Genomic DNA, 16,004 nt, shown 5'->3' on the forward strand with positions numbered 1-16,004 from the left:
GAAGGAAGGATCTTCTGTATCTCTCTGTCTTGCATTGGACTTGAACAGGCCTCCCACTGAACACACTCTGTTGTTTCGTCACGGCGTTGTGTAGAGGGTGTGAAGGATCTTCCATTATCTTCGTCAGCTTGTACAGAATTCTTTTTTTGATGATCAACTCCAGCGGCTCCAGAGTTACTCCAAGCACAGAACCGGCTTTCTTGATCAGTTTGTTAATTCTTTTCAAGTCTCTGGTTCTGATGCCGCTGCCCCAGCAGATTGCTGCAAAGCTGATTGCACTTTCAACAACAGACCTGTAGAACAATTGCAACATTTTGGTGCAGACGTTAAAAGATCTCAGCTTCCTTAAGAAGTAGAGTCTGCTCTGACCTTTCTTGTAAATGTACTCAGTGTTGCTTTTCCACTCAAGTCTGTTGTCCAGCTGAACTCCAAGGTACTTGTATTCCTCCACCACCTCCACCTCCTCTCCCATGATGGAAACACTTCTATGTGTGTTCTTGTTCCTCCTGAAGTCAACAATCATCTCCTTTGTTTTCTTGGTATTCAAGATGAGATGATTGTCACCGCACCATTTCTCAAACTGACCGACCAGTTCTCTGTACTCTGCTTCTTGTCCATCACTGATACACCCAACAACTGCTGAGTCATCAGAGTATTTCTGCAGATGACAGAACTCAGAGTTGTACTGGAAGTCTGAGGTGTACAGCGTGAATAGAAATGGTGAAAGTACAGTCCCTTGTGGTGTTCCAGTGCAGCTGACCACCATCTCAGACACACAACCTTTCAGTCTCACAAACTGTGGTCTGTTTGTGAGGTAGTCGTAAATCCAGGTGGTTGTGGAGGGATCCACCTGGAATTTCTGCAGCTTCTCACACAGCAGAGCAGGCTGAATCGTATTAAAAGCACTTGAGAAATCAAAGAACATGACCCTCAAAGTGCTGCCTGACTGGTCCAGATGAGAGTGGGCTCTCTGAAGCAGGTATATGATGACATCTTCAACCCCAAGCCCATTACGGTATGCAAACTGTAATGGGTCCTGAAAGGTGTTCACCTGCTTGCTGAGGTGAGCCAGTAAGAGTCTCTCCAGGACTTTCATGACGTGAGATGTCAGGGCGACTGGTCTGTAGTCTTTTGGTTCAGCTGGTTGTGGTTTTTTAGGCACTGGAACAAGGCAGGATGTTTTCCACAGCACCGGGATTCTTCTCTGACTCAGGCTGGTGTTGAACAGGTGCTGGAGAATCGGACATAGCTGTTTTGAGCAGGTCTTGAGAACTCTGGGACTGACACCATCTGGACCTGCAGCCTTGTTCTGGTTCAGTTTCACCAGTTGTTGCATGACTTGGTTACAGGAGACAGACAGAGTGGAGGTGGAGGCAGAAGAGGTTTCAGGAAGTCCTGATGTGGAGGGAGATGAGGTTGTGTCCAGGTCCTTGACTGAGCTGCAGGGTGACAGAGTGGAGGTGTGACAGGAAAGCTGTGGGCTCATGGAGGGTGTGTGGCTAGTTGGGGTTGAAGCAGGAGGTGAGCTAAACCTATTGAAGAACATGTTCAGTTCATTCGCTCTGTCCAGACCTCCATCAGTCTGATCCTCCTTTATCCCGAAGCCAGTGATCTTCTTCATTCCTGACCACACATCCCTCACATTGTTTTTCTGAAGCTTACTTTCCAACTTCTTCCTGTAGTCCTCCTTGCACTTCTTCATTTGTGTTTTAAGTTGTTTTTGTGTGGACTTCAATAACTCCCTGTCTCCATCCCTAAAAGCTTTCTTTTTGATGTTCAGCAGCTTTTTCAGGTCACTGGTGATCCAGGGTTTGTTATTGGGGAAGCACCTCACTGTTCTTGTTGGAACGGTGCTGTCCACACAGAAGTTAATATAATCTGTCACACACTCAGTCAAGGCATTGATGTCATCTCCATGAGGTTCACATAGGACGTTCCAGTCTGTAGCCTCGAAGCATCCTCTCAGAGCATCTTCAGCTTCATTAGACCAGGTTCTAATAGCCTTTCTAATGACTGGTTGTTGCTGAACGATGGGCTTGTAGGAGGAGGAGAGAAGAACTAGGTTATGGTCTGATCTTCCTAAAGGTGGCAGGGCAAAGGAGCTGTATGCATTTTTAATATTTGCATAAAATAAGTCCAACGTTTTGTTTTCTCTGGTGGAGCAGCTGACAAACTGTTGGAAAGTTGGTAGAGTTGCAGAGAGGGAGATGTTGTTAAAATCTCCAGAGATCGCCACAAATGCGTTTGGATGTTGTGTTTGAAGCCTGGCCACTACAGAGTTAATGACATCACAGGCTGCGTCTGGAGCGGTACCAGGTAATATATATACCGCTACCAGAATAACGCATGTGAACTCTCTGGGTAAACATGAAGGTACAATGGACAGCAAACTGTCCACATTGTGTCCAAAGCAGCAATATTTTTTGTGGACACCATAGTCATCCAGCAAAGCCACCAGAGCTGCACAGGTTGCTACTGGAATCTTCTCCACCATCACAGCCCAGAGCTGATGGATGTCAGACGCCTTGTGCTCCTCCACCTTCCTGCTGAGGATGCCCCAAAGATTCTCATCTGAGTTCAGGTCCGGAAATATGGCCACTCCGTCATCTGCAGCTTCCTCAGCAAGAGAGTTGTCATGGTTTGTTTGGGGTCATTAAAATGTTGTGAAACCCATTCATTTCCAAAGGGAGGGGATCAGATTCTGCTTCAGAATAACACAGTACATGTTGGAAGTTAATTTTTCTTAAAAGAACGGTTCCTTAATGCTGGGAGCACTCGTGCTGCCCTAGATGTGATGCTCCCACTACCAAACTTAACTAGGCAAGACATGTTGATCTTACTCCTCACCAGAGAGCCACTTCTGATGCCAGTGGATTTTCTTGTGATCCAGCTTCAGGAAAAGCTTTCTTCTGGTACGACATCCATGCAGATCGACATGACGCAGTGTGCAGCGTGTGGTCAAATCAATGACAGACTGAAGCTGCAGGAAGTGAGGCCAGTTCTGACTAGAATCTGTCCTGGAAAACTGCTGCATGATCTTGGCCACTATGCTGTCGTTCAGTTTCAGGGTGTTGCCAATCTTATCTAGGAGGCCATCTTTGTGGAGAGCCACAATTCTATGTCTTAAATCCAGAGATCTTTGATATGCACCATGTTGAACATCCAGTGGTCAAAATAATAGAAATGTACCAAAAGCACCAAACTTAACACCTTTAATCCCTGATAAACATATTTAAAGGGTCCAGTCAAGCAGGTAAACACTTGATGAATAAAACAGGTGGCTGTTCATAGTTGAACATGTACATGTATCACTTGAGTATACTCGTGTTGCCAGCTATTTACAAAACTGGCTGTGTCTTGAGTAATACAGTAAAAGTACAAACTGCTATACAAGATGTACACTGACTCAGAATAAAATGGTTGCTGAAATTTGAAGGGTGCACTCATGTTTGTGAGATACTATGTGTGTATGTATGTGTATATATATATATATATATACACACACACATATATATATATATACACATACATATATACACATTAATATATATATATATATACATATACACGTACATATATACACATTAATATATATATATATACACATACATACATATATATAACAAGTGTATGTATACATATACTGTATATGAGTATATGTCATATATATTACAGTATATATGTGTATATATACTTCACATACTGTATTTCCAATTTCCCACAGGGATGAGTGAAGTATATTTGATTTCCTGTAATAATCTTTAATCCTCTTAAATCTTAGTCTTCAAAAAGATTGCACAAGTTTCCAGTGAGGAGGTGCACCATTTAATTGTGCAAAGTCATGCTGGTTTCTTCATTCAGTAAACATTTTATACATTTTCAAAACGGCAGCAGCGACCAGAAGCTTGACATGCTTGTGGAGATCGTGTCTGTCTACATTTAAGTCTTTGAAGGAGACAAGATGTCAGCTAAGTTCATTCCAGCAACACATGGAAGAGGATGATGGAAAATACTTTGTACAGCATTGAATGTTATCATGGGGCAAACATTCATCAAATAACTTCATCTATAGCACTCTGATGTAAAACCCATAATAATTATTACACAATAGTGCAGATTCTCTTCTCAGTGAGATATACGAGCAGCTAACATTCACAAAGTGAAGAACATTAATTTCATTGTGTCATTAATGCAGCAGAGATGTGATGAGCTGGAAATGCCCAGTAAAGTGATAAAAAAAAATGATACACAGTACGCATGACTTCACCGTCCACCTTGAAGCTGATCCTCATTTGGATGTGTGAAAATGGGACCACCATTTTGGAATTCCAAAGAGTTCATTCTACATCATTTTTAGTTTTCTCCACTGCAGTGACCAGGAAGTTATCAGCTGTGATCCCAAATCGGTCGCTTCCTTTACCTTTTAGCATGAGAACAAATTGCTTTCATACAATTCTTTGCATCACCAACATTCAAAGCAACATCTCATTTTTTTCATGGCTGTGCTAATTGGGATTCCTCAATCGTCAGCCATTGTATAAATTAGTGTTTTAAAGGTACGACCTCATATTTCTAATATAAGCTCTGAAACATGACATAAGAACACATTGGGTGAAGTAGAAGTTTGAAGAATCACACACCACAGCTTTCTAGTGTGGTTGAATCCTTTTCCTAAAACCTTACAAACCCCCACCCTCACCATTTTTCTTTAATATATTTAGTTGAGGTTAAATAAAATAATCAAGGCAATAAATATTTCTGTTTATTCAACTGTACCCCCTAGAGTCTGAAGGAAGCTTTAGTAATTTCAAAAGTTGTTTTTTTTCCTGTAAAGTGTCACTAATCTGAACATGTTTAAGTTGGATTTCTTTAATAATCTGTTTTTCTTTAAGCATTCCCACAAAAATACCAAAAAACCAAATTTACTGCCAAGTGCAGCTGTTGTAGGAAATTATTTAGTCTTTTTAAATGCTTCTATAATTTGGCACCGTTGAGTTCAGGGACTGTAGTAAAAAGGAAAAGAAATAAAAAAGAAGAAGCAAATTAGTGCACTGTTGGTTTTGGTCCTTTCAGTGAATTTGTTTTAAAAGAATTAATACTGTCAGCATTACTCTTTAAAAAGGAAATTTCCTGATTTTGTTATGCTTTTTCAAAACAACAAAACTAGGTTTTAATTACACTTATAGTGAGAGTGTTTGGTCACTAGTTTGTAACGAAGGGCCCTCATTTATCAACCTTCTGTAGAAAATGTTTTACAATTCATCTGAAGCAAAACGAAACATTAGAAAGTACAGAAGAAATATGAGTATTTATCAAACATGTGCCAGTCATTCAATCACCATCATCATGCATTAATGGGATTTAAAAACACCCTCAATTATCTGTATATGCTAACAAAGCATCTCTTTATAGTCCCATAAATTCCAGGTGGATACCTCCACAACCACCTGGATTTATGACCACCTAACAGACCAGTTTGTTAGACTGAAAGCTTGTGTGTCTCAGATGGTGGTCAGCAGCACTGGAGCACCACAAGGGACTGTACTCTCACCATTTTTCTTCACACTGTACACCTCAGACTTCCTGTCATCTGCAGAAATACTCTTGATTACTCTGCAGTTGTGGGAGACCAGAGAAACAAACAAAAAGAACAAAAAGAGTTGTTGATTTTAGAAGCAAAAGTACTAAACAAAACCCTGTTTACATCCAGGGAGAAGAGGTGGAGGTAGTGGAGGAATACAGATACCTTGGAGTTCATCAGACTAAACTGGAAATCCAACCCAGAAGCATCTAGCAGAAGGGACAGAGCAGACTCTTTTCAGACATCTGGAGGAAGCTGAGCTCCTCCAGTGTCTGCACCATGATGTTTCATATCATCTATCAGTCTGTGGAGGAGAGTTCAATTTGATTTGCATCTGATGGGGCAGCAGAACCAGAAACAGAGACTTAGAGAAACTGAAAAAACTGACCCAGTTCTGGGGACTGATCTGGAACTGACTGTCCAGAAGCTGCTGAACATGGACGATTCTTCATATTCTCCACTTCACATTAGCTACTTTTTGTGATTTAATCAGAAGAGATTTTGTTAAAGTAGAATTATGTAACTTTATGGCTTAAAAATGCATTACTGCTTGGTTGTGATTGGACAGTGACATTCATTATGTACATTCCTGACGACGTTATTGCCCTGCAGGAAGTCCTGAGGCTAAGAAACTGCCCTGCACAACTTTGAGTTTCAGCCTGGAGCATCATGTTACAGCTAAGTTTTGTTTTATAGCAAAATGCCACACACCAGCAACTGGATATCAACACTGGCTGTTTTGAACATGAATCATGGCTGATTCACCAAAGACACTAAAGAGGAAAAGTAAGAGAACAAGAGACAGCACAAGTGATAAAAGAAGAGTCAATATCAGACTGACTCTAACTGGCTGGAGAGATCTCAGAGAAGAGACAGGATGAAGACGGATGCTGAATGAGCCATTGTTAGAGGCCCCAAAGTGTGAAAATTTGCCAAAGCTCATTAGGGAGGCTTTAAATCAACATGTGATATTGTTTCGTATGACTGTTGGATCCTGATCCAGTCGAATCCAAATTGTATCATAGCAGACTTTGTGATATTTGCAAACACTGAATCATTTTCCACTGACTGGATACAATATTGTACCGTTATCAAGCTTTATGTCCCTACTTTGATGCAAACTTTCTCAGCACCGTTACAAACGGAATTTTGTTGGATCCATGAAAATAACAGCACCCAACACGGATAACATAATCCAGCTCAGTGACGGTTGGGAAATGCGTCTCCTACCACGTCTGTGACCAAATCTACGAACAGTTCTGCAGTTAGTATCTTACTGCAACAGAAGCCCCAAAAGTCGCTGCATAAACCAACAGGATCTCCTCTAGGAAGCGGATAAGTGCTCTTTGAGGTGCGCTCCCTGTTTACAAAACTCTCATAATGTCAGACTGGTGATGGTAAGTCTGTCACGAACACCTCATGTATGTTATGACAACACATCTATTTCAAGCAAATACTGAGTAAATCCTATTTTGAGGAGATAAAGAAGACATGTGGATGTTGAGATTGTTGCAACACCAGATTGCCTGGTCTACCACTAGACTCTAGAGCTGTCCTTACATTTATGCACAGTGTCAGTTAGGGCTAAAAAATATATCAGAAAATTGACCTTTATCATGATATTAGCCAGCAAGATATACATATTGCATATTACCTCTCACGAAAATCCGATGACTGGTAAATGTAGACAATGATGTTTCAAATACTGTATTTCTGAAGTGCATGTAGACCTGTCAGATCAGATTATTACAGTAATCTGATTACTCCCAGAAATCAGATTTTGATGGTCATATAAACGAGCTCAGTGTTTATAAAAACAGCTATCTGAGAATGTCTTTAACATTCAAGAAAAACTGGTATTACATAAATATCTTTAAATGAATTCATACAGAACTGGACTGAATCAAAATCAAATCAAATCAGGCTGTTGTCAATCAAATAAAAACGATTTTGGCAAAATGGGGCAATACCCCCCCTAGTAACTGCCAGAGGAAACACAGCAAATCTCTGCTGCCAGCTGCTGTACAACCACAAGGAGATTTACAAAGCGTTCTCAAAATCTAGCGTCAGATAAAACAACCCTATTTACATTAAGTGAAGGAAAAGCTAAACAAGTTAGCAGACGTGAATGGGAGTTCAGCGAGTGGAACTCTCCGTGCGAAAACATCAAAGTGACATATTTTCTTTATCACAAATCACATTGTCATTGCAACTTTCACATGTTTTCCTAATATCGTGCAGTTCTAGTTTTAGTTTCTATGTTGGTACATGAAAATGTTCTAAGGTATAAACCTGTGAATAAGTACAGTTGATAAATGAGGGCCCTGAATGGAATAAACTCATCAATAAACCATTACATCCAGCAAAAATCGACATGTTTTTGTGGCAAAAACAGCAATTAGGACCAATAGCAGGACATAGTTTTTCTAAGATTTCTGTCATAACATTCAACTGTGGTGAACATTACGATGTGTTTCCATGAACCATTTTTTAAGTTTGCCTGAAGGTAACATGTGATCATTCGTTTTAAGTCTTATCAAAGCACTCAAGTGGTTTCCAAGCCCCAAACTATAGAAATGGAATGGAGGAGGTAGGTCCATCACTTTGACCTTCGGAAGTTGATAGAGGTTACTTAATAAAATATGCTACTCATAAATCACAGCATCTTTTTATTTTTAACTCAGTTCTACCTGAAGAACTGATTGGCATGATTTCAGAGGAACATCCTTTCACTGTCATGAGTCCTTGGTGTGTGAGATTTGTCTCCACAGAAGAGCTTTCAGGTTGTTTAGGATAAGCGAGTGCTCCATGTCCATCTGTCCAGCATCACCTCTGAGCGCCATACAGGCGTACAGCTGCCTCTCCAGTTCCTCTCTGATATCCGACGGGGCCCCACGCAGGAGGTAATCCTTCAGTGTACCACATGCCTTCGCCAGGTTTGGCTGGGCTGGCTCCTCCCTGCACCGTTTTTCCGACAGGTTACATGATGTGTGGCAGTCCACCCCGTACACGCAGTCGGTATCCGTGTTGCACTTCAGCACTCGCATGGTGCGTCTGAACTCATCTTCGGGAACCACCGCCTGGGTGCTGGTCAGGCGGAGCTCATGGCGGTCGGTATAGCCAAACTGCGTTGCCGCGAGGTCGCAGATCAGAAAGCTGCCGTAGGTCCCGTGGAAGATGTCCTCCACAAGCTCCAGCAGGCCCATGGAGATCTTAGCTTTGCGAGGCCAGGAGGGGGTGAACCACTGATCCATGGTGCGCTGCACACCACTGGGCACCCAGGAAACAAAAGGCCAAGGCAATGAGAAGCCATACAGAGGCCCGTAGGGGATGCGCTCTGTCATGTACAGGTCTCCACAGTAGCCGAGGAAACGCGGAGTGTGTCCACGGTCCTGGAGCAGCAGGCCGAACAGCACCTCGTTGAAGAGAGGAGAAATCTGTTTCACTGCAGCTACAGACAGACTTTTCGCTGCTGACAGATAAACCATGTATGAGGACTACAAAAAAGTAAGCAGATACCTCGTCCATTTGCAGGAGGGCCCATGTGGAGCGGGCTTCTGGCAGTGACACGCGTCCATCTCTGTTGCCATCGGCGACAGACAGCACCTGGGCGACAAGGTTTGCAAGGTTCGCCTGCTCTCCAAGCTTGGACTGGGGGACAATTAGACAATTTAGGCTTTAGTCCATCAATACTAACAACCCTTAATTTAAAAAAGTTGGAACTGTGTTTAAAATGTAAATAAAACTAGAATACAATGATTTCCTAATCTTGTCAACTTATATTTTATTGCCAATAGAACATAAACAACATGGAGGTTTTAGAGCAACATCTGCTCCTGTCCAGACAACGTCTCTTACAGGGAAGGCCTTGCAGATTTCAGAATGAACCACATGAACCACAGAAGAATCCGGCTGCTGAACTGGCCTGCCTGCAGTCCAGACCTTTCACCGAAACATCATGGAAGCAGGAAACAATCTGGTGGGCCTGCCTCAGCAGAGGATGTATTGTGATTAATGGCCGAAACACCCTCTAATACTGAAGTACATAACCGACAATGTGTCCCGTCAGTGAAGCCTTATAGCAGCCCTCCGACAAGAATGGTGCAACTACTAGAAATCCTAACATCTAGTCCTTTCAACGAACCAAGTTTTAAGGATCTGTAGGTGTCAATCAGGGACAGATATGACACAAACAGAGTGGCCAATGAATCACAACACATACATAATGACCAGAAACAACTTTGGAGCATTATGAAACCAAAAATCCAGCAACCAAGTTCCAGGACTGTGGAGCAGCTAGAATCCTGCATCAGACCAGAATGGAACAACATTCCTCTCCTAAAACTCCAGCAACTGGTCTCCTCACCCCCCAGATGTTTACAGACAGATGTTAAAAGAAGAGGAGAAGCTACACAATGTTAACATCACCCTGGAACTACTTTATAAAGACGTGTTGCTGCTATCAGATTCACAATCATCTCATTTTACCCATGAATGTCTCAGTTTCAGCACCTGATATGTTATCTTATATGTTAATGTTCTACTGGGAATAAAGTATGAGTAGATGAGATTTACAAATCATTGTATTGTTTTTATTTACATTTTAAACAGTATCTAAACTTTCTTCTGAATTGGGGTTGTAAACTTTTCTGACTCGGTTTCATGTTACTCAACCTTGATGTGATTGAACACCATCTCTTTAAACTTCTCCACTGAGGTGCCTCTGGTCGGCTTGTCGAAGACGGGGGCTTCTCTCCGGGGCTCCGGCTCCTCGCCCAGCTCGTAGTGAACAACCTCCCCCAGCTTACAGCGGATGATCCCACTATGATCCCCCCAGCCTCCTGTGTACACCTGGTAAACAGTGAAATGCCAAAAAAACATGTAACAACACAAATAATAGTTATGACTGAAGATGAACATAAAACAGACCTTCCTCTTACCTGGTTGTTTGGTAGCGTTGACAGACATCTCCCCATGTAGAGTGTTTCTTTGTCACAGAGACTGCTGCAGGCTGAGCCATCGATGATCCCTCGCCTGTATTTATCACACTTGGGAAATAATAAAGAAATATAACCTTCATTAAGCATCAAGCCTTTAAACTCAAAGCCCTTTTATTGCTATTTGTGGTGTGCCTGTTTTTTTTTTTTTTGTAAAACTGGAGCGAGATGGGAAACCCTGGGTTGAATTACTGAGTTGATAACCAGTTTCGTAATGCCACTTATCAAGATTGCCAATGTCAACCCAGGTAAAGGAGCGCTATCGTAGGTATGTTAATCCTGCTTTGTAGTACTGGTCTCCTAGCAACATAATAGTGATAGTGATCTTTTTTTATTATGAAAATGTGATAAATAATGGTGTTATCATGAAACCTTTTATGTGGCTTTACCATATAGAGTCTCTGAATAAACACTGCAATTTGTGGCTGGATTGTAAATCTCCTGGACGGGATATAAATGCCCAGAAAACTTCCACCGTTCTTCAGACACTGATGACAATATAAGCAGAAGCCTCACAGGCACCGGAGATCCAGCAGAGTTTCAAGGGACAACACAGTTATTTATTCTGACATATTATTTGCAAACACTCACAATGGCTTTCTTGCACTCATGTCCTCTGCACAGTTCTGTGTAGGCGGAGTATTGCACGTAGATCACCCAGCTGCCCACCAACACAGTCAGCCATGTGAGGAACAGGTACTTCACCCTCACAAAAGAGATCCGAGCCTGTGATGGAGTGACAGAGGAGAAAAAGAAAGACAGAACTCATCAGGATCATGAAAATCTGAACACGAACAAAGTCACACTAAGAATATTAACCTGCACTGAAAGAGACACTGAACCCTGATTAAATTATGGGTTACTATGGAAACATCATGAGGTGTCCCATGACAGGGCATTGGCTGTCTGGTTAGTTATTGTGTGCAACAATATGACAATTATGCTATGAATCAGTTAGAAAGTAAAGGTCCAGTTGTTCCAGAGTGAAACGTGGTGTTGGTTATAGCTGGTTAAAACAAATCTAATTGAGTCACAGGATTCACTCGGTTTACAAGACCTCCCTTAACACATGTCCCGTTGTTTCTAAAAATCTACATAATGACTTAATCTCCATGGTGATGATGATGGGGAAGGCTGGGCTGAGCAACAGAACGGTAACTGATATTACAAAGAAATGGTCAGAGCTTGAACAATAACAGGGGGAAACAATAACCATGTGTAAAACCCCAGTTCCAGGAAAGTTGTGTTACTGGGTAAAATGTAAATGAAAACAAAAGGCAATGATTTACAAATCTCATCAACCCACATTTTATTCCCAGCAGATCCTAAATGGTAAATGGTCCGTATTTATATAGCTTTACCTGGGATGATACCCAAAGCGCTTTACATTATACATCCCATTCACAAACACATTCACCCACTGACGGCGCTCAACCTCGACCCATCAGGAGCAATTAGGGGTTTGGTGTCTTGCCCAAGGGGGCCTCGACATGAACTTGACTTGGCCGGGGATCGAACCAGCAACCCTCGCGTTACAAGACGACCGCTCTACCTTGCTGAGTAACGCCGCCCCCCCCCAAAAAAAACCCAACAAATCAGATGTTGAAACTAAGACTTTTTTACCATTTCATTGAATAAATTTGCTCATTTGGATCTGATGGCAGCAACACATCTTGTGTCCTCTGCAGGACACGGCGTCCAGGTTTTCAGAAAGAAATTCACATTTTCATCCATCTGACCACAGAACAGTTTTCCACTTCGTCTCAGGCCATTTTAAGTAAGCTTTGGTCCAGAGAAGATGGTGGTGTTTCTGGATCCTGTTCACATCTGGCTTCTTGTCTGCATGATGGAGCTTTAACGTGCATTTGTGGATTTCAGGGTGAACTGTGTTCACAAACAGTGATTTCTGGAAGTCTTCCTGAGTTCATGCAGTACTTTCCAGCACAGAAACAGACTGCTGAACTGTGGAGGGTCCTAGTGATCATGCTACCCACCACACAGATACTCCTGCTGCCACAGCCTCCTATGTGCAATAAATAAGTACAACTTGACATGTGCAATACACTATTATGTCTTTTATACAATTTTAATGACCTTTATGTTGTATTTATATTATTTATTATTTACACTTTTATTTTTCTTTTATTTATTCTTATATTATTTATTTTATCATTATACTTATGTGGTTGTACTGTCTGAAGTACCCAGACCTGTGGCATAACAAATAAAGTTCTTGAATCATGTTTGTTTTTCATGCAGTGCTGCCTGAGGGCCCCAGGATCACCACTGTCCAGTTTAGACCTTTAGCCTTGTTTCGTGCATACAGAGATTCCTCCTGATCCTCTGAATCTTTTAAAGATATTATTCACTGTAGATGGTGGCTCAGATCACCTCCACCTGCTTTCTAGAACATGACAATGAGTTTACTGGACTCCAACGGCCTCCACAGCCACCAGATCTCAGTCCAGTAGAGCAGCTTTGGGATGTGGTGGAACGGGAGATTCTCATCATGGATGCAGCCGACAAACCTGCAGCAACTGTGTGATGCTGTCATGTCAATATGGAGAAAACCTCTGAGGAAGGTTTTCACCACCTTGTTCAATCTATGACACCAAGAATTAAAGCAGTTCTGAAGGAAAAACAGGGTCCAACCCAGTATTAGAAAGATGCTTCCAGGTTTTAAGTTTCTTTTTCTTATTTTAATTCTTGAATTTTAAAACCAATTAATAGTTAATTGATTCATGTATTTCTGTTATTTACACATTTCTTTTTTCAGATTTTGTGTCTGTTCTTCATGTCAGCATTTGTGGTGAAGATACGAACAGACAGATAAGAGAATGTTTTCTGCACAGAATCCAGACAACATGGTCGGATGAGAACACAGATCAGGATAAAAGCAGGTCTTGGAGTCACATGTGCACGCTGAGTGTCTGGTCATGCATCTCAGAAATGAACGTGACTCAATGTCTGAGTGAAAGAAGTGGAACCAAAACAGCAAAGAGTTTAATCCTTTGTTAATTCCTATGGTCCTTTACGCTACCCCGTCCTCACGTGGATGTGTGGGGTCTCTTTAAACTATAAATAATTAGATCGTCTCAACTATTTATGATATTAAAGTGTCATAAACGACTGAATACATGAAGGTACTGCAAGTTAAAAGCCACCAAAACCACAATGCAAACTGAAGGGTCACCACCTGACTGCAGTTAGATTCAGTTACCCTCATTAACTATTGACTTCTTATAGTCCAGGACCGATGAAAGACCTGCAGTATCACAGCTACTTGCTTTGACAGCGTCCTGTAGCCAGGCCCATTGTCTTGTCCCACTTCTGAAATTCGCAGAATCAGCTGGGTGAATAGAAGATGGGTGACGACTGCAGGCTCATTAAATTCTTACACATACAAAGTTTCACATGGCTTGTTGAACTTTACTGCATCAGTTAAGCAGATTTTGTATGTGCAGTGCATATGTATCTAAATATAAGAAGTCTCAAAATGGGGGAGAAAAAACAACAAAGTTATCCAGATGACCCTGTGGACTTGTAACTTAGAACAGACCTTTGGATCTGTGTGCTGCACATCTACAAACATATTCTTGTGTGTAAATAAAAAAGAACAAGAGCTTTTCAGTAGATTTTGTTCTTTGCATTATTATAGCGCTAATATAGCAACACATGTTTTGTAACTTGTTCACATCTTTTGTAGCTTGTATCTTCATATTAAACGTGTAAATCTAAATACAGATTTATTCTGCAAGTCTGAAAATACAAGTCAGTTGGACAAATGTTTTGTACTTTTAGATGTGTATTTTCTAGCTAGTGAAATTTACTTGTATTTTATACCTTGTAAAATCAGCTTGTCTGTTTAGACTTACAGAATTAATCTATACTATTTAGAAAAAATTAAGAAGTACTAGAAGAATCAGAATCACCTTTATTATCATTGTTGTACAAGAACAAATATTGAGCAGCTTCTCCTTAAAATTGTGCCTTTTAAAATATTTACAAGTATTAAATAAAATGTAATCATAAAAAACAAAAATATAAGTACAAAAAAGTATATAAAATTCAGTGGAATAGTGCAAATGAACAGAATGTAGGTTCTGTTGAATTTACTGTTCTCCAGAGCAAATACAACCCTCATCCTCCTCCACAAGTTGCTGGAAGTAGGCAACTGAATGGAATGAAACAACTGGACAATATAAATGAAAGTCTCAGTTTCTCATTTATAAAACAGCTCTCCTCAGACAGACATCTATTAATGTTTTGGAGGGATTTGTAAATGTATTTCTTAATTCCTTAAACATGAATCTGTCCTATGGTGTGTCTGGCTGAGAAAACTGCTCTATCTGAGCTCTTAAACCACAGAACACATGTTTAAGCTATTCTTTTAATAACGAAAGGAATATTTCCTCACTTTCATTCAACGAGCCTCCATCGAAACTGTGTGGAGCCCCTTGGGGAGGCCCGAGTTCTACTTCTAAAACCTTTGGTCTTAACACAGAACCCTCTCGGGTTTGTAGGTCCTGGCATGGACCACCGGATCACCAATGTTCTGCTTTCATCTTGAGATGCAGGCCTGTAATTTGCTCTGTCAGCAGACAGGCGACCAAACCTTCTATTTCCACCGCGTTCACGTTCATCAGGTATTTTGAAAGAGCACATTAACCATCAGACCCGCCAGACGTGACGGCTGGCCGTGTTTACTGACCAGCTGTCAACCTGATGTGACAGCGTTACACCAACAGGGTCGTTTCATTCTTAGTTAACTACAATCCGTTTCTCACAGCAAATTCCTCTAAAACATAGAAGCCTTACCTGAAAGTAGAAAGACTTCTTCACCCAGGCCCGTGGAAACAGACCCTTCGCCATCACTAAAATAGATCATGTCAATACGCGGACCTGGCCGTCGGAAATCATCCAAAACATACAAGAGGAAGCGTCTTCACCATCAGCTGAGTGGCACAAAAAAGATGACCCCATATTTTCCCGGTTTCAGCCTTATTATCATCCACGGCTCCGTCCTGAAGATCTGTCTAGTCCGCGTGAATAATCCTGATATTACACTTTTCCTTGCACCTCTGCTTTCTGCTGCAGCTGCTGACTTTCAAGAAAACCAACAAACCCCAAGCTAGAGGGGGGCAAAGTCCGATCAGGGCGCATGCGCAACTTGCTGATCTTCCAATGAAACGTTTTTCGAGTTTTCAGGTTGCAGATTAAATTCATAAAAATGGCGTCAAAGCGGACTGAGTTGTACCACAGATAATCTTCTTGAACAGTTACTTTATTAAGAATAATATTGCGTAGTTATTGAGCTATAAAGATATTACAAAAGATCAATTTCTCGACCACGACAAAGATCACTTCCGTCTTACCTTTCAGATTTTTTTTTAAACCAGGAAAGTCCCATTGAGACTCGAAAGGTC

General features: G+C 41.3%; 1 protein-coding gene across 1 annotated transcript; it reads right to left on the bottom strand.

Moving 5' to 3' along the window:
- Nucleotides 1-2,828: 2,828 nt before the first annotated feature.
- Nucleotides 2,829-15,717, bottom strand: dipk1aa (divergent protein kinase domain 1Aa). The gene is made up of 6 exons (XM_041992367.1): nucleotides 15,397-15,717; nucleotides 11,170-11,304; nucleotides 10,522-10,629; nucleotides 10,256-10,432; nucleotides 9,101-9,232; nucleotides 2,829-8,997 (listed from the first exon to the last, which is right to left on the bottom strand). The coding sequence occupies exons 1-6, from the start codon at nucleotides 15,448-15,450 to the stop codon at nucleotides 8,317-8,319; spliced, it is 1,287 nt and encodes a 428-aa protein (XP_041848301.1). The 5' UTR covers nucleotides 15,451-15,717; the 3' UTR covers nucleotides 2,829-8,316.
- Between the last annotated feature and the right edge of the window lie 287 nt (nucleotides 15,718-16,004).

The sequence above is a fragment of the Melanotaenia boesemani genome, chromosome 8 (assembly GCF_017639745.1).
Source record: "Melanotaenia boesemani isolate fMelBoe1 chromosome 8, fMelBoe1.pri, whole genome shotgun sequence".
Taxonomy (NCBI): Eukaryota; Metazoa; Chordata; class Actinopteri; order Atheriniformes; family Melanotaeniidae; genus Melanotaenia; species Melanotaenia boesemani.